Here is a 26,305-nt window from a genome sequence, read left to right on the forward strand (position 1 = left end):
CTACACAAGACAAATTTTTAAAAAAATTAAATAGTATTAATTTACTACTAAATATTTAGGAGATAACAGTGCATTAAGGACTTTTTTTCATATAGTAATACACATCGCTCCTGTCCAGCGACATTTTTTAGAAGATTACGTATGGCCTTATGTACAATACATTTATTTAATCCTAAAACAATTCTTTGCTTAATGGTGTTTAAGTACCATTCCTGAAGATTATGAAGGGGAACTAAGCTTATTATGTTTATATAAAATATTATACATATTTGAACACTTCTAGCTTCCCACCACCCCTCCCGCTACGAATGCTCTTCCCTCCCTCTCCCCAGATACAGTGTCACAGATACAGTGCAGGACTCGCAGCTTTCCCTATATTTTTTCCTTCATTGTGCAGTTTGTGCTACATAAACTTCACCAATGCGGACCACGCTGCTCATCCCATTCATTCCCCACGCGTTTGTTTCCTCTGAGCCACGATGGGAAAAGCTGTACTCAATGGCCCGCTCTCCCACCAGGCAACCAGGATGGAGAAGACAGCTCTGCCGGTGCCACCTGCCTCTCTCGGTACCGGTGTGAAACACTTTGGTGAGGGTGTAAAGGTTATGGGCACAGACAGAGCTATGAGTACTAATGAAACTGCACAGGCAAAAAATAACATAAAAATGACATGGTCCTGGCCTCCCACAACACACTGCATGATTCACTCCCGAAAGCGGAGCGCTTTTACGCCACAGGATGACCCCTGGAAAGCAAGGCTTCTTCCACTACGACTGTCACCCACCCGGGCAACACGCGTCAAGCTCCCAAGAAAAGGCGAATTATTTCACCGCCAAGAGAAACTAGAAGAGTGTGCACAGCCTACATTTCACAGCAAACGCTTTTGGTTCTATTCGCTCTCCTCCCACTTGTGAGTTTGAAGGCAATGGAGGAAGTCAGCTCAGCTTCACGTGTGCACACAAAAGCTAGAGAGGAGCGGCATGTGGTCATCTATCAGACCTAACCAAGGCAGAAACACCAGTTCAGCTTAGAGAGAGGTCGTGGCAGTCGCTCTAGAAGCTGGAAGCGCACTCAATTAAAGCACCTTACATTGCTGTGAAGTTTCACACTCTACATACAGAATAATCTACACCACGATTTTGCCTTATTGGCACAAAAGCCCACCTTAATTAACTGTATGGTAACACGTCTCCCCGCCACCTCCTGACATTATATGAATTTTGATGATCAGCTGCAGGTCACAGTAGGGAGAAGAAGTGTTAGATAACTATAATGGAAAAGACAAAAGGATTTTGAGTTAACAGAAGGGTGAAAAGAACAGGAGGAGACAAAAATTACTCTGCCAAAGATTCTGTCCAGAAATGTGACATTCAAGTCACAAAAATATAAAATAAATGTTACTTTATGCCATTGGCCAAATATCCATTAGCTCAAAGGTACCTCATCCTGACATCAGTAAGAGGTGAGACATTCCACTTACAAAAAGAATGTAAGCCCAGACTCACTGAAATAAAATAAAGGAACAATTAAAATCTGTTCTTTCAAACAGGCTACTAGGGTACGTATAATATGTAGCACTTCAAGGGTTACACATTGAAAGTATCCTTTGGGAGATTATTTTTCCCCAGAAATAATTTTTTCCTTCAAATTGCTTCATTTCATTTTCACCACCTTCTTGCCCATTTGATGACAAAAGCAGGTTTTAGTTGCTTTTCCAGAGAAGCTGGGTGTTGTCAAAACCACATGATGGTAGATACGGCCAAAGCAAGCCAACTGCTCACAAAAGGTATGAAAACAACATGTGTTTGAGGAGGAAGGGGGCACTACAGGTGATTGGGAGATCAAATCCAGTAGAAGCATGTATGTGTCTAGCTGTGATGAAAAGCATTCTCCTCAGAGCAAACAGATTTACTCATCTTGCTGGGTCTGATCACAACTTCAGTGTGAATGTGTATGGGTATATACAATTTTTTTTGATGGACACAGGACAGAAGAGAACACACTGCGGTATAAAAGCCTGTAATATTAACTGTTTACATATATACTCTTCTCACTTCACCTCTTCTCTGGACACCAGTTGTAGAAGCTCGCTGATGTTACATTGCTAGTAGCTCTCTAAATGCATTTTTCCAGGTTTTCTGCAGCAAGAGCCAGCCTTAATTCTGAAGGCTGAAGGAAAAATGAAGCTGTCCCAAATTACATGTTGTGTCTCTCCGAATAACTGTGGTTGCAGAAGTTGGACAATAATCCTCTGATTATGCTTCTGAACTCTTATTTACTGGGGATTTTCTGCCAGCTACCCATCCACTTACAGTCCTTAGGCACAATCAAAACATGTTTGCTCTAGGGAAAAAGAAACATTTCAGTGCAATCAAGCGCATCTGGTGTAACTAATCTGGGTTAATCACAGCAATGTGAGGGACACAGAATATGCATTATAAACATGAAAAAGGAACAATTTCCAACATGCTTTTCAAACTGCACAATAATTTCTCTTAATTATTAATTCTAACATAAAATGATTAAATGCATTTGTTTTTGCAAGTCTTAGTATTTCTGTCACCTTTATATTTAGAAAACTGACTCAGGAATGTAAAGAAAGCTAAATTTATAGAACTCTCACATACATTAATCAGCTGCTTAACAGAAAAACAAGCCCATCATCCACATTCCTACTGAGACTTGAGGGCAGTAAATACATTTTCCTGACTATTTTGGTGTCCAGCCTGGGAAGACATTCCATTCTTCTGTTCCAACAGATCCTGAAAGCATCTCCTTTTTATGTGACAGTCCTGGTTTCATTTAAAATAATGCTTAATTTAAAACTAGTCAGAGCATGATCACTGTGATTTCAAGAATTCAGTGTGAATGAGTTAAGAAATATCAGCAATCTTCTGTTTGGCGTTCAGTCCAGTAGCATGAAGCATATTTGTCGCTGCAGAGACTTGGGTGGGGTTTTTTCTTTTTTCCTTTTTCTTTTTTAAATTTTATTTATTTTTCACATTTTTTATTTTTAAGACCTCGCCTGAAAACTAGACTAATAAAAACAGAATAGTAAAATACTCTGGAACAGTAAAATTTTGCTGTTCTTGACATCCATGAGCAAAACAGTAATATCCTGTGAAAATAACATAGTGCTTTAAAAAGGTGCAATATACCTGTATAGCTAAACTGGTTTGCCTAGTATAAAACTAACTATATACAAGCTTGAAAGCCTGGGAGTTCAAGATTTTAAAACTTTAAAATCCCATCAAAGAGATTGAAAAGACAGATTTATGGCAATCACTACAGCATAAGGAAGGTGCACCAGGAATCCTTCAAAATTCCAAAGGTTAAAGAAGTTAAGTGCTGGGTTCAGATCAGAAGGGTTCATTAGAGTAACCACAATGGAGCACATGCAAGGGCAGGGAGGAAGGAAAACTTCACGAGAATCTCCTTTATGGCAATAAAGGGACAGGGGGCGGGGGGGAGGAAGTCTTCAGTGAGTGAAGTTTTCCTTTTGTCATCGTGAATTTTAATTCTGCATCATAGTTTGTATTTTTGGTTCTTCTCATCGTTATGAACTTCATATTGCTGGAGTCTTCTGGCTTTTAGTCCGTTCCTTTCTGAGTGCAGTCTGTTAGCCCTCTCAGTACCTGTGAGACTGATGAGATTGGTGATACTGGGAGCTCTGCTGAGACGACGTGGAATAGCCCATTGTACTCTGGGACTGAGAAGATCCCTGAATGTTGCTTTGGTAACTCAGGCGTGAGCTGGAGTGCTGCAGGAAAAGAGAGTGGGATCAGGGGAATGAAAACCAGCCTGTTAGGACTATGCAGCTCAGGAAACTTTTAACCCCTCTGAAGCTCATTAAAATGTGACTGTCGGAGAAGCTGACTAAACAGTGGTACTGTTTAAGGTCCCATAAAACAAGTAATCAATCTGATCTGCAGTCAGCCTTAACAGCACACAAAATACACAAGGTCACCGGCAGAAGTACACCTAGAAGTACAGCATGTACACACCCATTTTTTGAAGGCAAAATACACAAGACACAAGAGTGAGCAGACTCCATTTCAAAATTCAGCTGTTTCTTAAACTTAAGTCTATCATTACTGTAAGTGCTATTAATGCAAAACCAAACTGCTAAAGCCACAAACACCCTTTTCAAGGTAGGTAATACTAAATGTTACAGAAAAACAATTTATTCTGTTCCTGAGAAAAAGACAACCATGACCTAAGAGTTACTCAATTTATCTAAATGAAAAAATGTCCAGTAGGATAAAATAGTGTAATTTTAAGTAAGTCTTTCAACCTGCTGCCTTATCTACTGGAAGCAAGGACAAGTGCTTAAAGATGGGCATGTGTATGTGCAATAACCTAACATTATTTTCCTGAATGTTTATTCTTCCTTCCAATGTTTGGGATGTTAGCTCAGTAGACCCTAATCTCAGCAAGCCAAATTCATGGATCATTTGCGGCCTCCAGCCTGCTGAATTTGCCCTTTTATTACTGTATCCATTCCCTGTCCAGAATTAATAATGAGCTGCAAATAACGCAAGCTGCAAAATAACGCAAGATGCAAAATCACTTTGCATGAAAAGTACTGGTCAATGGATACGAGACTTTCTAGGAAGGTAAACCCCAATCCACAAGAAAGGAGAGTCTACAAAAAACCTCAAAACTATTTGCAGTCAGCAAACAGTTTGTTTCCAGCCAAGTTAAGTGCAGGGTGCCGTGGTTTAACCCCAGCCAGCAACTAAGCCCCACGGAGCCGCTCACTCACTCCCCCCCCGGTGGGATGGCGGAGAGAACTGGAAGGGTAACAGTGAGAAAACTTGTGGGTTGAGATAAAGACAGTTTAATAGGGAAAGCAAAAGCCGCGCACGCAAGCAAAGCAAAACAAGGAATTCATTCACTGCTTCCCATCGGCAGGCAGGTGTTCAGCCATCTCCAGGAAAGCAGGGCTCCATCAAGCCTAACGGTTACTTGGGAAGACAAAACGCCATCACTCCAAACGTCCCCCCCTTTCTTCTTCTTCCCCCAGCTTTATATGCTGAGCATGATGTCATATGGTATGGAATATCCCTTTGGTCAGCTGGGGTCGGTCAGCTGTCCCGGCTGTGTCCCCTCCCAACCTCTTGTGCACCCCCAGCCTACTCGCTGGTGGGGTGGTGTGAGAAGTAGAAAAGGCCTTGACTCTGTGTAAGCACTGCTCAGCAGTAACCAAAACATCCCTGTATTATCAACACTGTTTCCAGCACAAATCCAAAACATAGCACCATACTAGCTGCTATGAAGAAAATTAACTCTATCCCAGCCAAAACCAGGGCAAGGGTCAGGTTCACTGTCTAGTTGATGGTTCTACTTGGCTACGTCCAAGGGTCATCAGCAAGACAGCAATTGTCTAGGAAAAGTGTTAAGAAGCTACATTCTGATTAAATATCAAAATTATGAGTTACAGAAAGCCTCTGGAGAAGTTTGAGTTCTGAATGGAAATCCCATGGAGACAGTGGGTCTGTAAGAATACCACATCCTCCACAAACCAAGAATCTGTTCAGTGAAGGCAATACCCCAGCCAGTGGTGTCATCTAACCATTGGATCCCAACCAGGAGAGCTGCGAAAGCCTCCTGACAACTTTTCAGCTGGATGATGAAGAGCAGGAACCTAAAGTTCAGGCAGCGTAAAACACTTCTGCCCTTTGTTTCTGTAGATAGCTTTTTACCTTTAATTTTGCATAAATTGTAAAACATATTAAACTCTAAAATATAACATTTATTTTTCTGTGTTCTAATGTAGGAATACGAAGGTTGCTTTCAAGGTGAAGCACAGCAAGGCTAAAGAGAGAGAGAGATAACAGTCCAATCTTGCAGACCCCTGTATCTCAATACAATATCAATATAATAGTTGTATGGAGTAACTTCACTTGTTTGTAAGGGTCAGCTTGGGAGATAACAGCTTAGCACACTGGCTTTGGAAGAGATGTCTCCCAGCAGCATGTATGTTGTTAATAAACAGATTATGCTTGGCCTGCATGGTTAGATTGTTAACAGAGTGTCTGAAACCTGGAATTTGTCTCAAAATTCTGAAAGTTTTTGCAACTTCTAACAGAAAAGAAAAAGAATTGTCATAAATGCTATGACTTTATAGGAACTCATTCTGGATGCAAAGCATCAGCTCACCACGCTAAGCAAAACACCCAAGGTCACATAAGGAATGCTCAGTAAAATTCAACAAGGAATTCACACTGTCATTTGTGGAAGCAACGTATATTGAGGTTGGTGAACTACAAAAAAATTTCAACAGAGACTTTAGATCACAAGGTAAATGAAACTCAAAGCCAAGGGGATCTTCCTCCTACTTCTGAATAAGATACAATGGAGTAAAACTAATGCCATAAGACTACAAGAATGCATTAACTTGCCCATGCTTATTTTTGTTCCATAGAAGAGAATTTGTTTTTAACGAAGTCAGACTTGGACAAATTGCAGACATTCCTTTCTGGAACAGAAGACAGTCAGCTAGAATTTAAGGGCAGATAGCCAAACGCAAGTGTAAAAATGGATAATCAGACCATACAATTTAGCAAGTGACATAAAGGAAACATACAGATCATCATTTTGATACCTGTGCTGTTAAAGTTTAGAAGGAAAGAGTCACAGGGGGTGAAAAAACCAAAACCTAATTATCTGAAAAAAATTATATTTAGTCTGCTAGCAACCTGTAAGGGGGAAGTTTGCCAACAATTCAGAGAGCTGTATAAGGATTCTATAATGGATCAAATGCAGCACACCAGTCCTCAAAATACAGACCAAAACAGGCCAGCCATAAATACTGTGTCGTCAGACAGCTGTAGTGATCTGTCCAGACCTCAAGCCTGTCTGGAACTTTTCAAAAAAAGAAACCTAGTTGTCTTTACCCTTAAATTGCCCTCAATGCCTTCATGATAATTTGTAATTAAAAGAGTAAAACAGAAATGGAAGAAAAATGTCTGGCACTGAGAAATCAATTGTCTGTGGAAAAGGTCTGGAGGGCTAAGTCAAGGCAACTCCAGAACTGGGCTTTTTAAAAGCTACTTATTTTAAGTTTAAAACAGCCTGAAAAGACATTCTCCAAGGATCCTCTCAAAGGCTAGTAGCAGACAGAATCCCTAACATCTTTTAAAATCTACCTTTAATATTTACCTTTTTCTTACTCTGCTTTCAACCCATTCCTGCCCCAGCAGGTATAAACTCACATGTTTGAAGATCCTGGTAAGTTCAATGCTTTCTATATTTAGTGTAAGTCACTTTTTCAGTGGAAAATATAATTCTAGTAAGCAAAAACAAGTATGCAAATCCAAAAATAATTTGGTGATACTGCTTTTACTTATGAACACTACTGTACTGGAAAACATGGAATCTGTTAAACTTTGGTCACATCAGAAACAATGCATGTCTTTGTGCCCTACTTCAGCATGAATCATACTGATGAACCAAAACATCATTCCTGTGCTAACATGCATTTTTTCTTTAACATTAGAAGTAGACTTAGCAAGATACTAGAATAAACTCCATACAGAACCACTCCATACATGTGACGATATGAGGTAAAATGAAGCAGGAATCAAATGAGAGAGCTTGGTTCTAACTTTGCTTCTGCTTCTCAGGATCTTTTCAGATCTGCTTCTCACACAGGATTTAATATTGCCAAGAGCCGAGTATCCTGAACTTGATCTAACGCAGCATTCACGTGCATGAAATAGTTCCACTGGCTTCAGCAAGATTACTCTCAAACATAAAGTTAAATATATGTTTAAGTGCTTTCCTGGAGTGGACTAGTGCTCAACACTTTACAGGGTGCAGCAGATAGGACTCGTACTGGGATTCTGTTGAAAATTACTAACCACAGAACAAAATCTTTTTACTTTAAACCCATATTTTTATCTAATATATCATAGCACGCCTGCTCAGGTTACATGAGAAATTCATTAAAACATGATCTGTTCTTGCAGTGGGGAAGGGGGAGAACATTTTGGCCCTACGGTATCGGAAGCAGCAACAATTCAAGAGGTACCTGATAATCTGAAGGCATGACAGGCCCGCCTGAGTTAGCGCCTGAAGGCCCTATGCGTGGTTTCTTGTTCGGAGGCACCTGGTTGAGGCTGGAGTCCTGGCTGTGCTGGAGTCCTGCGCCTGCGCCCCCTCCTCCTGCGCCAGCACCCCCGGCCGTCCCGTTGGTCTGGGTGCTGTTCTGCTGCTGTGGCTGCGGCTGCTGCGGCGCTGCCTGCGGCTGCTGCTGAGGTGCTGTTTGCTGCTGATGTTGATTCTGCTGCTGTTGATTCTAGGGGAGGAAGCGACACAACACGGTCACTTGCTCTGAGCTAGTTTGTGAGCTTTATGGAGTTGCCAACCCCGGTGCCACCATGCCTGTGGAGAAGGAGGCAGGCCTGCCTGCTCGATGGGAAAACACAGCAAGGCTGCCTGTCGGGAGAAACGCGTCCTTGCACGCTTTGTGGGGGTAGCCCATTTGTGGTCACTTTGTTTTTTTAACAAAGCAAGCTAGATTAAAACTGGAAGGACAGTCCACTGCCTCCTACAGCTAGCCAAGCGCTCAGAGAGGAGGATGGAAGGAACCATTTATAAAGCAGTAATCGCCGCATGAACTGAACCAAAACCCCCAAAATTTCACTAGTGCTCAGTGGCAGACGTGGTGAACCACAGTAAATTATTCTAAGTGCTTCAACAGCCTTGTTCACTCAGAATCAAAACCACTTTTCAAACTTTCACAAATGACACTTTACAATAACCCGGAGGAGGTTAGCAGCATTATTGCCAGAAAGGTAAGCAAATTGAGACCAGAGAAATGATATAATTTCTTCCAGGTTGCACGGAAATTCTGTGGCAGAACCAGAAATGGGTTTCATTACTGTTTTGCTCTCCTGTGCTTTTAAGTAACTTGTAAGGAGTGGTATACTGGGAATACAGTACAGCATGGTGTGCTAGGTATAGGGTCAGAAAATCTTATTGAAATAGCAGAAAAGTGAAAATTGACCAGAGGCAAATAGTTGAAGACGAAAGAGGAGGAAACAGCTGAAGGAAGAATCTGGCAAGGGAAGGAGAAGACATGCAAAGGAAGAGAAACCAGACAATTAAGATGACACTGGGACCTAGCAGGAAGAGAGACAAAGAGAAAAGTGCCACGAAAGGGAGAAAAAAGTTAAGAAGGGGAACGCAAGAGCAAAAGACATTGTACTCTTCTGGCTTCAGAGGGCTACAGACTAAAAAAAGTATTAGGGAACTGGAGGGAAGGTTAGAAAACCAGCAGAGTGCAACTCTGCCCTCCGTGGTTAGACAGTTACAAGGAAAGACCACCCATTTGTCTGCTTTCGAGCACCAGGGATGGCTCCTCCATCAGAGCACTAAAGCACATAAGAGAATTGCAAAGAAAAGCAATTTCACTGCAAATGTGAGATATGCCACTTGTTCATCATGGAAAAAACCTACAATTGTCATGGCTTGAATTAAAAAGCCTTACTACCCTCCCCCCCAATATACTGTATGGAACATTTCAGGATAGTCTTTTTTTCCTAGACTATCTGCTTACATAATTATCAAAGCTTTCGTATGGCAGCCTTTTATAAAAACCCCACTTTATTAGTTTCTCAGAAATCATGACAACCAGTTGCCACTAGCAGAAAATTCTTGATGCCCCCAATCACCAAAAGGCATTTAGTTACCTCAGATAAATGACATAAAAGATCTGTATCTATGCCATTCATCACAACTGGCTCCCAAGATACACTCAGATGAAATCTGCAATGATGTGTTTATTTAAGATTACAAAGAAGCCTTGCATCTTCAAGGACTTAGAGGTGGCTTGCATTTCCATTTCACATTTAGCAAAACCAGTAACATATCCTCTGCTTGTAGTCCTCAAACCCCATCTGAGTCAGATTCTGTTTCCCGGGAGATTTAAACTTTAATAATTTTAAAAGTTAATCAAGGTAGCTTGTAAAAAAAAAAAAAAAAATTGTTAAGAAGCAATTTATCTTTTCATAATGGTTTGAGCTTCACTTATTCAAACAAACACCGATAACTAAGGCAGCATTTGTGCTAGAATTCCAAAATTTGTGTTTTCATAGGGGTGTTTGGATGCAAGTGAGGTGGTTGCTACTGTGAGAGCTGAAACTCTCACAATTGTGAGAGCTGGAACTCTCACAATTAAAGACAACAGTTTGTCGTAGGTCCCATGTTTCACACTTTGGATATTACACAAAATTTACCTGACTAGCCTGAGCTTGCTCTTCTGTGCAGCTACTACTGCTACTGCCTGGGTAGAGACTGACATGTACTCTGTCGGGCTCTGGCTGGGGTCTAGCTGCACCACCTTAGCGCACAAAAACAGCTTACGCCAGCAAAAACATTGTCCTCAGGTCACTCTAATTCATGGTGGTTCCTAATGAATAAACTTGTGAAAGGTCTACAGTTAGCAACGTCTTACCACGTGTAACCTCTCAGGCACAAATTACCAAAATGAAATTCTGGTCCTACCTAGACCCGAATCCAGCAGAAACTTGCCTAACAGAATTTGAATGAGAAAAGAATCTTTTCACTTTGTTTTACAAACATTCATTTTAGCTTCGCTGACTAACGATTAACTATTTCAAAGAACAGATGGTTATGTTAGAGGTTATTCAATTCAGGTGCAAGTTCCAAACAAACAAACACAGAGAACTCCTCTAGATTTCCAAAGGACTATACAGATATTCATGGTTTTAAAAACAAACCAGAAACTAACACTATTGAAAAAAAAAAGTCCCTTCACTTGCAACAACATCATAAAGAAACAAAACATGGCACAGATCCAACTTTCAGAATATCCTTTACCTTCACATTTTCTACACTGTGGGAACACATTCAATGAGTAATGCGTGACTTATATTACCTAAAAAAAAGTTTAATTTGGAGTGCACATAAATATGTGACTGTCCCCCACAATCTCAAAGACCACTTATATAATAGCTGTTTTGAATACAAACATGCCATTGTTTCCCCCCCCAACACTCCCAGGAAAGAGACAGATATTTGCTTTTAAATACACTGACTTAACAAAAGCCAGAGTCATTTTAATTCATAAGGTTTGTTCTTGTTTTTGAAGCTGTGAGAGTTGAAGCAAAGCTAGTAACTAAATTACAATCAAATCAGTATCATGACTTTAATTGTATTTTTGTTTAGGTGTCTGTTTCCTCTAGCAAAAACTATTCGGACACAAAAATCCAGGAGTTACCACTTGTTCTCAGTACAGAAGAATCTACAATATCTGTTCCGAAAACAAAATTTGCTGTCTGAAATGTATTGTGATAGGCATACTTTTCAACGCAGCAAGTTTCTCATGTTACACAGAAAATGTGAAAACAGGAGATGTGTGTAGTCAAATGGTTTCTCTAAAAGATTAACAGTCCTTCTCATGTAGTCCTCAGATAATCACAGTTTAAGGCTGTTTTCTTCACATTTTGCTAGCTATACATTACTGTTGGTGTCTCACTGTACACTTTTAAGTGAAAATAACAAGCTCTTTCATACACTATAGCACCATTGTCCAGCCTTCACAGCATGATGGGACAATCACCGCGGTCACGTAGCACAGCTGAGCTACACGCACAAAGCAGGTCAGATTATGTTGCAAACACACCGAAGTTTACTACGCACACAAACAAGTTGTTACCCATGTCTACAGGGCTATGGGAAAGAGAGTATTCAGAGCAGATTGTTGCTACCAGACAGTTCATGGTCCTTATTAGTCCTTTGTCTGAGGGCCCTTAAAACATGATCAGGAAACTGTGTGCAGACGGATGAAGTGTTCTGATGTAGTGCCAGAAGCAGGCTGCAACTATTTATTTGAGACTCTGACAGCCATCTACTTTCAAATGGCTGGGTGTATGCCAGTCATACAATGGAAATGCCATTCTTTTCATGTGATCACAATGTATTTTCATCATGTGATGCAGGAGGAAGTAGCAAGGTCCTCTTGGAATGATGGCAGCTGAAAGCAGGCTACTGCTCACAGAACAACCCATCCAGCTCATTCCCCACTCGTCAGGGCAAACTGTGCTGGTGATACCACCTGAGAGACTCCAAAGTCATCTGATACTTTTAATCTGTCTGGGGAGCAGTTTTAAGAGAGCCTTCCCTGGGAAACACATTTTTGGTTAACTCTTCACGTTTCATTAGTTTTCATTTGGTAGCACCATGACTCTTTCTTATTGGATACTTAAAAGAAAAAAAAAAAAAAAAAAAAAAAAGGAGTTTAATATACCTTATCCCCTTTCTCTTCAGGCTCATCTTCATTGAGGAATTCTCTTTTAGGATATGGAATCTGACAGCCAGCAAATACACTGAAACACAGTAAACAGTAAACACTCCACAAAGATGTACATATGACATACATTTACTTAATGCTATATTAAAAACAAGTGAATATAAACAGAATTTAATTTCTTGTATTTCATGAATCCTGTTCCCATAAGTGAGTGGCACTGTGAGCACCCAAGATAGAAGCAGGTACCAGCAGCTAGGTGCTGATCACGTCAGATCTCTGCTGTTGGCATGAAGCCATCATTTAGAAAGCATGGCATGGCTGAGCATGCCCACATGCCAGAACGACCACTTGTTGATCCAGATGGCAAAATGAACAAACACAGCATCAGAGGTTCCACGACACCTAGTTGGAACATGCATGGCTCACTGAAAAAGGGCCTGATCCAAAGAGTATTAATGTCTTATGAGCCCACCTGGGCTTACAGCAGCTTAAATACATTTGCCAATCACAACTGCAGAGTTACTTTCAATTAGCTTCTCAGGTTTTGTTTAGAGAAAAAAAAATAGCTTTTAAATTCATCTGGCTAATGGGATTTGAAACATTCCTTAATGGTTATGGCAGAGACTTTATCATAATGTTATCCTGTAATCCATGGGGAGCTATAGCTCTACACAGGATAGTATCAGATAAATACTAAAAAGAAAATTACTGGTAAATCTTGACCAGTATCAATTTCTTAGATTTCTGTGCCAGCATTCAGAAAACAATCAACGTGACATGATTTTTAAAGTGTGTAAACAGTTCCTCATCTAGCTGCTATGTAGTGTTTGGCTTATCCAAACAGAAAAAGAAAAAGAAAGGAAAAAACCCCAGCTAGTGTCTCAACTAGACTCCTTTTTGCGCTCCAGTGGCTGTACCCTCCTTTTAGTGTTGCCTGCTAGCTGACGAAGCAGTGAAAGCAAAGGTGGAAGTCTCCTTGCATCCAGCTCCTATGGATCATAATGCTACGAACCACCACGCTTCTGAAAACTGGGAAGAGAAACTGGAAGAGGAAAGTCTGCCAGTAGGAATTGAATATATCATTTGAATTTTTCATGACAATAAAATATATAAAGAAATAAAATCTGTACTCTCAAGCCTTCTGAACAAGGGACCTGTGGGATTTGTCATTGATCTCTTCACTTTTCTCTCCTCGTACTGTTACCCTGTGCAAGAGGGCATGGGAAGGGGCTGTAGGTCAGAGAACTGTCCTAGTGCTAGGGAGAGGCATAACGAAACCAGGCAATGCTCTGTGAGGCTGTGTAAGGCAGAACAGAACAGGGCACAGAGTAATTCTCTAAATACTGCAATAACATTGTCACACTAGCTTTGGTAGTACGTTCAGAATTACAACACTAGGGCGGTACTGGGTTAGTGTCCACGACCACTCCGTTCTGGCACCAGTAGATACAGACACTTCAGTACTACACTAATAGTTTCTACTGACCATGCCTGAGCTACTACTTCTTGTGGATATAGGCAGATATCCGTGAATTTTTCAGCTATCATCTCATTTCAGGGACTAGCATTTAGCAGAAAGAAGACACCCCTGAAGAGCACAGAAGAGGGAATACATACTCTGATGTAGGCAGAGGATCCTCTTGAAAGTAGGGGTCCTGCAAAGCCTGCTCTGAGGTAATTCTCTTTGTAGGGTCCATAGTAAGAAGCTTCTGAAGCTGCAAAGCATAACATTAAAAATAGTAAAAAGCTTATCAAACTATCATTTTTCAAACTATGACTTACATGTCTTGGATTGTGGATTGTTAAATTATTTGTGGCTTGTCCAGACAAGCCTAAGTTAGCATTGCTTGTTCAGTAAAGTTCCCAAGAACTAGAATGCACATCCATCACGACGGCTGTGAAGCACTTCTCATGTAAGAAATACAGTTAAGTTATCAGGCAATATTAATTGCTAAGGCTGAACTGCTGTGCTAAAGCGACACTAAATTCAGCTATTACAGGTTCAAAAACCATAATTTCTAAATAATGGCGTTTTGTTGTGGCACATATACAGCTTTTATACTGTTCTGTACTGCTGACACAACAGGAAAAAAGTGACAGGAGAGACTGAACATGACCATGACTCTCCATATCACTTTAGGGATGGAAACAATAAATCTTCATCTCTCGTACTGATGACATTCCACAGTCAGAGCACTCTGCCACTCACGAGCTCTCAATCCCACTCTGATTGGTATTGAAATGAGAAAGGAGGAGCAGTCCCTTCCTAGTAACCTTTCTTCCTCGCTAGGAGGAAAGCAATAATAAATCTATTAGCTAGAATGCTGTTGACTGCAGCAGGCTATAAATTACTACTATATATTAGTAATATGAAACAGGAATTATAGGGATAACATACCATTTCTAGTTATTTTTTTTTTCTGATAAACTCACAGTAGGAAAATCGGGTGCTCAAATTACATCATACAGTATCCTGCTCTCACAATACTCTTAATTCAAGCCAACAGTGAAAATAAAATTCCTTCTGCAAAGTGCATCTTAGCTCAAACTCTATCTTCCAGGCCTCCAACAAAAATTCCCTAGATATTCAGCAAAAGAATGTGATTTTGGCATGGCCGTTTGGGGCTTTTTGTGCCAATAAATCAAAAATCTGTAATACGATCTGTATTCTATATATATGGTACAGTAAACAGCCTCAGTAAAAGCACTCATCCTGATCAAGAAAGATGATTCGCTGTATTTCCTTTCTCAATAGCTGTAGTTAACCCTACTTTGTAGGTGAGGTCTTATAAAATTTTCTGTACTTTTGCCACTTCCTTCCCACCTCTCCTTATTCCCATACTTTATGTGCCATGGGCCTCAATAGACTGACAACACAACAAAGAGCCATTTGGGCTGTCTCTCCACCTATCAGTTCACTTGCAACCAGCTCCTGAATTGATTCCTGCTGCCTGAATTGATCCCTGCTGCTTGTCCAGAAATACACCTCAAGATGGTCCTGCATTGCACACACCTGGAGAGGTTGCACGGCACACTTATTTGCTGTGTTTTGTGTTGTCAGGTAACCCTTAACCCTATGTTTCCTGCGTATCTTAAATTCAACCCCTAATGTACTGTTGGCTCTCTACACAGTGACCGCACATGATACAATGAATACAAACAACAGTTTTGGTATTCACAGCATCTTTATTTCAAATCGCCACCTCTCCCTACATGTAAAATTTCTGTTAGTTTCAGTGGCTTGTGACACCATTACAGGCATAGCAAATTTCTTCTCCCCATTGACCGCAGGGACAAACACTCATGTTCTGTATAAGGTGACTCCTGGTCTTCTGTACCAGATGTGCTCATTGACAGATGAGTACAGGACATCAGCTTCTGCCTCCTGGACTCCTTCCTCAGAACTGGCTGTTGCAGTACTACTCAAGAGAAAGTTCCTCCAGCTTTCTGCCATATAGCGCCCTCATCACAAGCTGCCTCCAAACATGTCCTGTATTCTTCGTCATTCAAAGATAAGGCCACAGCAGAAGATCTAAAGATATCCTGGACCTTTTAATGATCTGCTCATTCCCTTAGTAATTCCCCTCCACCTCAGAGGATATAATCAGTTTGCCCATTCCACACACAACATCACTCCAAGTGAGATATCCTGCCTATCAGTGATGCTACTGTGAAACAACTTTCTTTGACAAAGTTTGGTTTTCTGTAGCTTCTATCGCTCCTAGGACAGTGAATAAAAAATGGCTGCACACAATTGCTTTCAGGGTAGCAGCTGCTAACACAATATAGAAAGCCTGTGAGACTGGACTTCATCAACAGTGTCATACTTCTCAGCAGCTCTCAAGATTGCTCGCTGTCAGGCTCTACTGGCCTGACACGACAGCTATAAGTACTATGCTTGTAACCTTTCCAGGACAGCAAGAACAGATGCCTCCTCCTGGATGGAAAACATTCTGCCCTTCATGTAGATATTAACATTCAATGTCAATCAGCAGAGTGGCACAATATCTTCCTCTTTGTCAAGAGTCACTTGCTATCCTGCACTGGTCTACTTGATGCCATATTTTCTCTATGCGCCACACTTTCTGTACTTATTAGCACAAAGTCTTGACCAATGAAGGTTACAAAGTAGATGTCTTCAGAGGTCACCTTGCAAGATGGAGGTTACCTCAAAAAATAACATAACTACCTTGGACATGAACAAGGAGTTTTAGGGAGTCTGCTTCAGAATACATGTACCTCCAAGCTCATTAGCAGACACACTGCTAATCTCTTGATTTGGGAGAGCAATGCACACTTTTCCTTCAAGATCTGCGGTTTTTAGGATCTTTCACAAGGTAAGGCAGGTACTGAGCCTCTTTGCTGTAGCACGGCTGTGGCAATTTAGGTATATGGACCTCCTCAGCGCAGCAATGAGGTATCAAGAAGGTTGCCCATGCTCCTGGGCATTCTTATTGCAGAGCTCTGGGAGACTGATCTATTTGAGACCAGCCTCCATCTCTGTGGTTGACCATTAAACCACCCTTATTCATTCCTGATTACGAACAGTGAGAACCTACCTTGCTAAGCAAATTGTCTTCTTCATCATGTTCAGAAAGAGCCCTTAGACTTTTGGATATCTCAGTTCTCATTCTCACAATTATATAGGGGAATACATAGGTAGACACCTATCTATTTGTTCAGTCACCCTGTAATAACCTTGTCTCACTACTTCTCCATCATGAAAAGTTCCTTTGTGTGTGTGTGTATACATATATATATATATAAAAAAAAAAATCTATAATATGCCATAGGGTGGCAAAATATGTATCTATGTATTTTGCCACCCTACGGTTAGTTTTGTGTTCTTCAGAGATCTGGTTATTACCCCCTGGAAAAGCAGCCTACCCACCCAAGATGTTCATAGCTTTGATGAATTAACCATATAAGCTGACAGCAACCCATTTGCTTCTTTGCCTTTCCACCAGGCTTTCTGGTGGCTTCCACCTTTAGTAGGAAAATGGGTAAATTCAGGTGATAACTAATGATGTCTCCTACAATTGCTGTCTTTTCAGTTAGACTCCAGATCATTCCAATGTGTGCCCAGTAAGTTGAGTTTAAGAAATTGTATTTATTTTTTCTTGAAGTCTCACACTTCTTATGTGAATGCCTCCCCTTCCACCCACTTGGGACCAACCTATTTGTTTCCACAGCTATTTGTGTCATCATCCAGCAGCTATTAACAAGTCAAAGAGCAAATCTTTGCCAGGACCTAGAGACAAGACTGCTATGCTGAATCTGTAACTAGTGATGAAAACAGACCACTAGAACTCAAGCTTCACTAACAGCCTCATTACAGAGACTCCCTGTTCACAGCACTAGCAAAGTCACTTTGAACTTCATTCCTAAGTCATCACGGAGGCATCCAGAAATGATGCTGTATTAGACAGAGCAACTCTGTATTCACCTACAATGAATGACTCAACTAGGTAACCAGCAAATACATGTTGAGGGATATTTTTTGGAATCGCCCACAGAATAGAGATGGACTATTAACAGAGGAAAGAAAAAGAAAAAAAAAATTACTACAGGAAATAATTAAATTTCTCCTTTCCTCTTCCCTTTCTTCACAAAACTCTAGCTCTTGGGATCTCTGTAGCTCTCTGAAACAACACGGAATCAAGGGATATATAATACTCACTATCCTATTTGCACAGCAGACCTAAGGGTAAGGCTGGGTATACAAGTGTCTTGCAGATCTTAATTAGATAAGACCTTCAGACCTTCAATACCAGCAGTTTAAGCACACTCTCAGCATGAATGTATATGAAGAAAACACATCTCAAAGGTGGCCAGTGAATGATAAATAGCTTTCTTTAACATCGGTGTTCATTAGAATGAGAGAGAAGAACAGACATAGATATTACCATTAAAAATGCATTTCATTCTTATCATCACAGTGTTTTTCAAGTTGTACCTACCAAAAGAAAAACTTTGCTGTCAGGCTTGACTTTGTGTTTCTCCATGTATTTTATGAGGCTACTATTGGCATATCTGAAAAATACAATTAAACAAAGACATTTCTGAAATAATACAGCATTAAGAATATGGAACTGTACCAAGTGATCACAAAAACATTTACTAGCCCTTAATAAGTAAATAAGTAAAAAGCACTGCTATCAGAAAACATGTCAGATATTTATCTAGCAGTTGCACACATAAAGTGTGCTTTTCACTAACAGGAGTAGTATCAACTGTGTACAGATTATTTCCATGGAACACTCAACTTTTATAGTGTATGGATAAGCTGTTGACATGGGCATATGACAGAAACTCAACTTGAAGTTTATACTCTAGTTTTCTAAAGCAACTCTGCCACAGAAAGTGTACAGCACTTCATAACAGCGCAACAGCTAAGCTATTAAGTTGTTTCCAATTGCAATTTGGCAGAGCAGTTAGTTTACCATTCTGTCTCCCTGACCCCAACCTTCAGCAAACCATACAGTCCTTATAGTTCCCAAGCTCAAAAATGCCCCAAATATGTATGACCTGTGCCTTGCCTTTCATCTACAAATCCAGAGGTTATCTCTAGCCATTTTCAAAAGAAAGAAGCTTCGTGCACAGATAAGCTTCATATCTTGTCTAAAGCCAGCGTAATGAATCCACAGCAGAGCCTGAAACAGAATCCAAACCTCCTGAATCCATGTCCTCTGCCTTACGACAGAGCCCGTGTTGCTCCTTACACCCTCTGATCTATTACCACCGCTTGATCAATTTAGCTAAAGCACCAGGAAACACTAAAAGTGGAAAATTCTCAGATCCCAGATAGGCTTTGCATCACAACCTATTGAACATGTTACCTTCCATAGAAATTTCTGTCCACTACTTTACTGTCTCCACGTATCTGCTGGTCAAAAGGACCAGAGAGGTGTTTCCCTATCCCTTCTCACACAAAATGAATGAAGTTATCTTGAACAGCTAATACAAGTTGTTTAAGCAAGCTTATTTGTCTGTGCCTGCCATAGATTAAATGGCACTTATGACGACCCCTTCTACAGAAATGAGGAGGCCACTCAGTAACAAGCAGCTGAGAGAGAAAACACCATTCAAGCAAAACAGCTAATTCAAACAGGACAGCTGTCACAGTGTTAGAACCCAACACTCCAAAATCCCCTCCCCAAAAAGTCAGAGGATAGGAGCCAATTTCTGCCTATCTGCTACATTCACTGAACTGTTGTTGCGTTATCATCACTTACGTTGTTCTCCTAAAATCTTTCTGAAGAGTTGGATATTCTGGCATCTTCCTTATGTCTTCCCAATCTTTATCTTTGGTGGGGAGAAAAAAGAAGCAGCATTTACAATTCTGAAAGTGTAGGTTAAGTAATACACAAGCAGAAATAATTATAGCAGTTGTTTGACTTTCTGTTTGTTGGCCAGTGCTATTGTTCCGTAATTGTCAGCATTTCCCAATTCATCAAACTGACAGCTTCTTCGTACCTATACAAACAACTAGTCATTTCCTTCAGAAAAGAAATCAACTCAGTAGCATTACGTCTGATGCTTTAATGAAAATAAATTACCTGCAGGGAATCCCATTACACTGAAAATGCGATCTAGCTGATCGTGATGAAAAGGATTACTTGTTTTGATGTCCTCCTGACGACAGTGAAATATAGGTTCTGAAGTCAATAGTTCAGCAAATATGCAGCCAATTGCCCAAATATCTAAGAAAGAAGGAGGATAATTCATGCAAATTTACTGTACTTCATCACTCTGGTTTTTGTTTCTGCACAATTTCTCAACGACCTGTATAACCACAGATAGATAAAATGCCTCACAGTATAATTACATACAGTACTTTAAAAATAATGCATTAATATAATACAAAAAAAGGCTAAAATCTGGAGATACAGGGTTTTTCAGTCAAAATTAGAGCCTCCAAATACTGTTTCAAGTTGTACATTGGCAGTCCAGCATTTAATGTATTCACAGTTATGGCAGAAACCTACACAGTATTTGCTGATGACATAGCTTGTCAAAACCAAACCATAACCCCCCCTAAAGATACATTGAAATAGAAGTCCTCCCACATATTTCAGAACAATTCCAAACAGATAATTGATAACCAAGTAAATATTATAAAGGAAAAGACTAATGACTCATTTAGCCAAACAGTGCAAGCTAGTTAAAATGGAGAAACTATTTTAATCAAGAGTAGAAGAGCGATTACCAAACTTTAAAAAAAAAATCCTACTTGACAACTGACTCCCACTGGAACAATACTGGAACTGTCTCATCTACATCTCGTGTACATACAGAAAACAACAGCATGATATACTGACGTTTTAATGAAAGAAAATAACAACCTCTGTTTCATAAATTTGTCATTAATGTGCTTTTCAAAATTAAATCTGTTGTGGACAAGAACATTAGTTTCATTTATAGGAGAAGAAATTTCTAGATTTCATGTATTCATTCTAGTTACTACTATGACCACCCATCTTAAGTGTTCTGTATGACCCGAATGCTTTATTATGCATCTTAAAATGAAAGTGTGAATTTGTCAGTGAGAAGAAGGTTGCTAGCAGGAAAGAAATTGATTTGCTACATTGACAAATGTGTGTCTGGGATATAACTCTGGAAAAAAATGTTGAGATCAGATGAATAATGAGCACAGATTGCTGAATACAAGAGTGTGGAGACTTGCTTAGTAGTTGAGATTAAACTAGATGACCCTGGGAATCCTTTTGGATTTTACCAAATTTAATAGCATAAATATAGAAAACAATTTACCCTTAATTTATAGGTCTAAGAGATAAAAGATTACCTAACTGGAGTTTGGTGTATTAGATTCAGACTAAAGAGAACACCAAAAGAAGTCTCCTTTTGTTGCAACTAATCTGAGACTCAAAACCCCACCTGCTGTCAATGGTGGTGTTTGGCCCATGCCGCCTGTGAGACACACCATTTTCTGAAGAAAGAAAAAAAGCACTGCTCTGTTTATGTAGAGAATGAAAAAAGAGCCATCACACTCTCTTTGCCAAAACAGGTCAGTTCCATTTCTATCATGTCATAGGTGTGGAGCTTGGGGTGTCCCAATTTATAAAACTTTCTCCCTACTTTCTTTACAGGAAAGTCTGATAACATTTCATTCAGACTTTACAGTTTCAACAGGGTATAACTTGCTCTGTGCATTACATGACTTTCTCAGGGTTTTATCTTCCTTTATCTTCTTACTAGCCTTACCTGCATGAAAACAAGATCTTTAGCTCTTGAGATTTTATCTGCTTGAGCAGCTAATGCAGCATATTAATCACAATTCCTGCCTGGGCAGTAGGCATAAATTATCTACTCTAGAATGGAAATTACTTATTATTTGAAGAATAGCATCTTCATTTAACAGTATCTATTCACTCATTTTCATACCAGATAGCAAATCCTTTTGGAGATGATTTATCTAGAGGCCAAAAGAGTTGCAACCCTCTTGGTTTTCATGGCTTTCTGCAGTGCTCACTGTTCATCAGATAGTGAGGGAGAGACTGGGCCACTGCTCATTATTCTATTCATTACTGCTCTATCCAGACTAAGCTTTTCCTTTTAAAGAAAAAAACCCTAGTATTCTTGTTGACAGCAAAGCTGAACTCGGAAATCTCCCTGATATGACACAGCAAACTTCAAAACTCTGTTCCTCCTTCATCAGCTGAACTGTGCAAGAGCAGAGCCACTGTGGCAAAGCATTCCCACTTCCTGACTCTGTGATTAATACAGAGAGCACGTTTTAAGCCCTTTGAGAATTCAGGCAGATATTGTACCAACTGGAAGTTACATCTGAATAAACACTGGCAACTCCCAAGCTGGTGGTGTATTTTCTATGGGATGGCATTACTGGACAAGTCAAGCATGAGAATACTTTGGCTTTGATTAGTCATTATAGTCTCTAGTAGTTCACAGTGCTGGGGTTCAACACTTTAGGTCTCTTGCTAGATACTCTTCAGCTTCAAAGAACTAAAGTAACCAAAAATACTTAGTACAGAAAAACTGAAGCTTTAATTTCCATAAGTGAAGATTAAACAGCTGGAAAAGGCCTTATAGCCATGCAGCTCAAGGTCTTCCCTTCATGAATCTAACTTTTATGGAACCTGATCTCAAACACATCCTTGGCACATACTGAAACCATTCTCACAGTTAATAATTTTCTGCCAAGTCTGGCTAGTCCCTTTTTTTTTTTAATAACATTCATAATTTACAGTGATTATTTACCGCATGTGGCATTTTTCTAGCAGGACTGCCTTGTTAAATTCTGGCAAGTTTAAAAGCTTCATCAATACAAGCAGTCCTAATAGGTATTTATCTCCTAAATTGTTCATATTAGTCAACCAAATACAAACTTTAGCTCTAACTACGGAAAAATGTGTCAATAATTAGCAATTTCCCTATCCCTATCCAGTGCCATTTCATACATTTTCAGTTTGTGGTCCCTAAAGAAGATTAATGATTATTATATCTATTCCAAATAAGAAGTACTACCCCTCAGAAGTGGGCATTTGCAGGGGCAAAGCTTAAAGCACATAAGCAGTATTTTTCAACTACAGTGCATTATTAATCTAATGCACATCTGCCTCTAGCACAAGAGGAACTTCTCATAATGCTCTATAACAATTTCATTATAAATAAAATTTGTTTAAAAGCAGCTGCCAAAAATAAGAGGCCAACTACAGACAGTATCCATTTTAACTTGTTATATACCAGAACCACTGAAAACAGGGCCATATAGGTCTTACAAGGTTGCATTGGATACTAAATGTTTTCCCATCTGATGTCCCAAGAGGATCCCAATAAATATACCAGAGTAATTCCTAGAAGGATGGTTCTGTTTTCTATACTTTTTTCTACTACATTAGGAATGATCCGTGGTAAAAGGTTTTTACTCTTTGGGTTTTGGGGTGGTTTTTTGGTTTTTTGTTTTGTTTTTTTACTTTGCCCTCCAAGACTTCCAGACTCCCCACTTTCCCCAAGTTTACACTGAACCTGAATGCAAGCCAGTTTTGCTCCTTGACTCTGGAAAGAGGGGTGGGAGTGAAGGCCTTTGTAGCATACTCCTTTCCCCAGACTCCTCACCAAACAGCTTGTCAGGTCCAGTTCAAACACATTCACCAGTGAAATATCCTTCCACTGTAACAATATTTCTCAAGTACTACAAAGTAATTATATAAAAGGAAAAAATAGCCTGTTAAAGATGGTCACTTGTGGTTGGTAAACAGACTTTCCATATATATGCCTGGGTACACAGATTATTAGAATAGTTGTCCATGTCCATGGACAATAGCTGTCCATGTCCCAGTTTTAAAACCTGTGACTCTAATAGCTTTATAGGTCAGCTACTAAACCTGAGAAAATCCTGTGTCTCCCGCTCTACTTTAGCACTGTAGCAAAGGAGCAAGTACAAAAGGATGCTGACATAGCTGTTTTAATGATAGGGCTGATTAAGCAGAAGAATGGTCATGTATTCTTTCCTTTCTATGGCACAATAATATCATTTCTGTATTTGTTCCAATATTTGGAAACATTCTTTAAGAATATTATGACAATTTAGGACAATAAGACAATTTATTGAGCAATAGCCTTGATTCTCAAAATGAAACCTCTTTTCCCATGCATATTAACTACAATGTTTCATTGAAGACAGGACAGAGTCCAAGACAAAATACTTTATGCTTCTCAACTATATCCAAGAAAAATACATAAAGAAGCTCTTAGCCTCATATAATTGTTTAATAAAATTCTGTTAAAGAAAGTAAGTTAAGAATGGAAAAACATCTATTTAGCTGCAATCGATCTGTGGAATTCATCAGTGAGTTTGGTCTAGCAGCTTCAACCAACCTGCTTTTTTTTTTTTTGTTTGGTTTGAACACAAAGTCTAGACTCTAGGATACATCTGAATGCTGGTAAAGGAAGCAAACAGTGGATGGACACCAGAATACAGCTTCTCTACATCCACCAAGGGTTAATGCAACAACAAGGGTAACCAAAAGCTAGTTAGCTCAGCCGTAGCCCAAACAAGGCAATCCAGGTCACCTATAAAGAGCTACAATGTTTATATAAGATTCACCAAATCTTTCAAATCATAGAATCATAGAATTATTTAGGTTGGAAAAGACCTTTAAGATCATCAAGTCCAACCATAAACCTAACACTGCCAAGTCCACCACTAAACCATGTCCCTAAGCGCCTCATCTACACGTCTTTTAAATACCTCCAGGGATGGTGACTCAACCACTTCCCTGGGCAGCCTGCTCCAATGCTTGACAACCCTTTCAGTGAAGAAATTTTTCCTAATATCCAATCTAAACCTCCCCCGGCGCAAATCAAGGCAAGGACAACAAATACGCCAACATACTCGAAACCCGAAAGGTGGCTGCACAAGCAAACATGTGCCTAATTTTTTCAAATAAGTATCAATTTGTCTAATGAAAAGGTATAACCTCTTTATAAGAAAATCTTGCCTCTCTTACGCTGAGCACAGCAGCAGATTCTAAACTTATCTGGAATCTTTACACACAGTGACCTAGGAGCATAGAGATACTACAAAAAAAAAGAGTTTATTAATTTTTACACTGGATTTAAATACCTAGAAATTAGTCTTAAAATAATAACACACCTTTAAAGGGGAATTTCTCATTTCTTTGGTCCAATACAGTGACTAGAACATACCTGTTGCTATCACGCACAGACACAAGGGAAAGGTCTTCCCTTTCGTACATTAAGGTCTCAATTTTTATACGTTTCATTTAAACTTTAGCGAGCAAAACAGAAAGTCAAGGAAGAAGTGGTTACTACCCTTTTAAATTTGACACTTTCTATGAAGAACTGAGAATGGGGTCAAACATTTACATGTGACAGGCTTTTCAAGGGGAAGCAAAAAGTGGTGTCTGTAGGCTAAGGGTCAGAAATTTGCTATCACTCATTGGTTAAGTTAGGCAATGTTTACTCATCTTTAACAAACAGCATCTCAACAGAACTTGACTGAAGAACAGAAGTTTGTACTGTTACAGCCACAAAGATAAATGTTCTGCAGACAGAAAAAATACCTCTCAGTAATCTGAAGGATGCTCACAGCCAGCCAAACACGCATCTAAGAGCAATGTTTTATTTCAAGAGCACGTAATCTCCTGTGCCATGATGTAGAGTCAAGATAATTTGAAACTTTTAAAGGCAAAAATATATTAATTCAAATCAGTCAGGAAATCTATTATCCTCACACTTCTTTTTACCTGTATGCCTCCATCCTAGCCTTTTAAACTAGGCTGCCCTTTTCTCATGTTTGTACTAAGAATTTAATTAATTTCAATTACTACACCTTAAAAATTTTGAAGCATCTTGACTGAAATTCTGAGTTCACCAAAATCAACTGTAATTTTCTACAGGGCTTTAGTGGGCCAGGATTTCTTCATTCGCTCTAAACAGAATTATTTTAGCTTGTCAAAATATTTATTTTCCCACTTAAATTTCTATTCCTCAGTATATCAGCATTAAATGAAGATCCTGGATCATATGATTTCAGATTTTTGCTGTGCATTAGACACATTATCTAGCTTGCAACACTACACTTAAATTACTGCGGTAAGCTTGACAACACAGGTACAATAGATTTAATACAGGGAGTGGCAATAGGACCAGAGGCCCTAAATAGTCCTTTCATGCAGCAAAAATACGATTGCAAACAAAGAAACCCTGTTAAAGAACTTAAATCTTCAATTTACAGAACTTCACATGCAAAAGTTTTGAAATTCCAGGTTTATGGTTCTATATGCAACCCTGTATTTTCCTTGCGCAGCCTATGTACTGAAGAAGACAGGAATCCTCAAGGCAGGGAAAATGCAGTCTTATCAACAATTGTACCATAGAGCACGAGAATTGAACATTTACCAACATTAGTAGCTTGAGAATTAAACTTTTACCCACATTACACAGCTTTTGTAAGGATTTTCAGTGCCTGTCTTCCCAAATACTATCCCCCCCCCCCCCCCCCCCCCCCCCCCCCCCACC

At 39.6% G+C, this 26,305-nt stretch overlaps 1 protein-coding gene across 1 annotated transcript in view; it reads right to left on the minus strand.

Annotated features, from left to right (window-relative positions):
• Window positions 1-3,004: 3,004 nt before the first annotated feature.
• The window catches only part of CDK19 (cyclin-dependent kinase 19), a gene marked incomplete at its 5' end in the record, with an annotated part of 107,534 nt that continues 84,233 nt past the window's right edge, over window positions 3,005-26,305 (minus strand). Inside the window, 7 exons of the mRNA XM_009584092.1 lie at window positions 3,005-3,760; window positions 8,036-8,302; window positions 12,278-12,356; window positions 13,898-13,995; window positions 18,241-18,313; window positions 19,516-19,585; window positions 19,840-19,983. Of these exons, the coding sequence (XP_009582387.1) occupies window positions 3,629-3,760; window positions 8,036-8,302; window positions 12,278-12,356; window positions 13,898-13,995; window positions 18,241-18,313; window positions 19,516-19,585; window positions 19,840-19,983 (863 nt within the window). The remainder of the gene's footprint in view (window positions 3,761-8,035; window positions 8,303-12,277; window positions 12,357-13,897; window positions 13,996-18,240; window positions 18,314-19,515; window positions 19,586-19,839; window positions 19,984-26,305) is intronic.

This window comes from Fulmarus glacialis, unplaced genomic scaffold (assembly GCF_000690835.1).
Source record: "Fulmarus glacialis isolate BGI_N327 unplaced genomic scaffold, ASM69083v1 scaffold8578, whole genome shotgun sequence".
In the NCBI taxonomy this organism is placed as follows: domain Eukaryota; kingdom Metazoa; phylum Chordata; class Aves; order Procellariiformes; family Procellariidae; genus Fulmarus; species Fulmarus glacialis.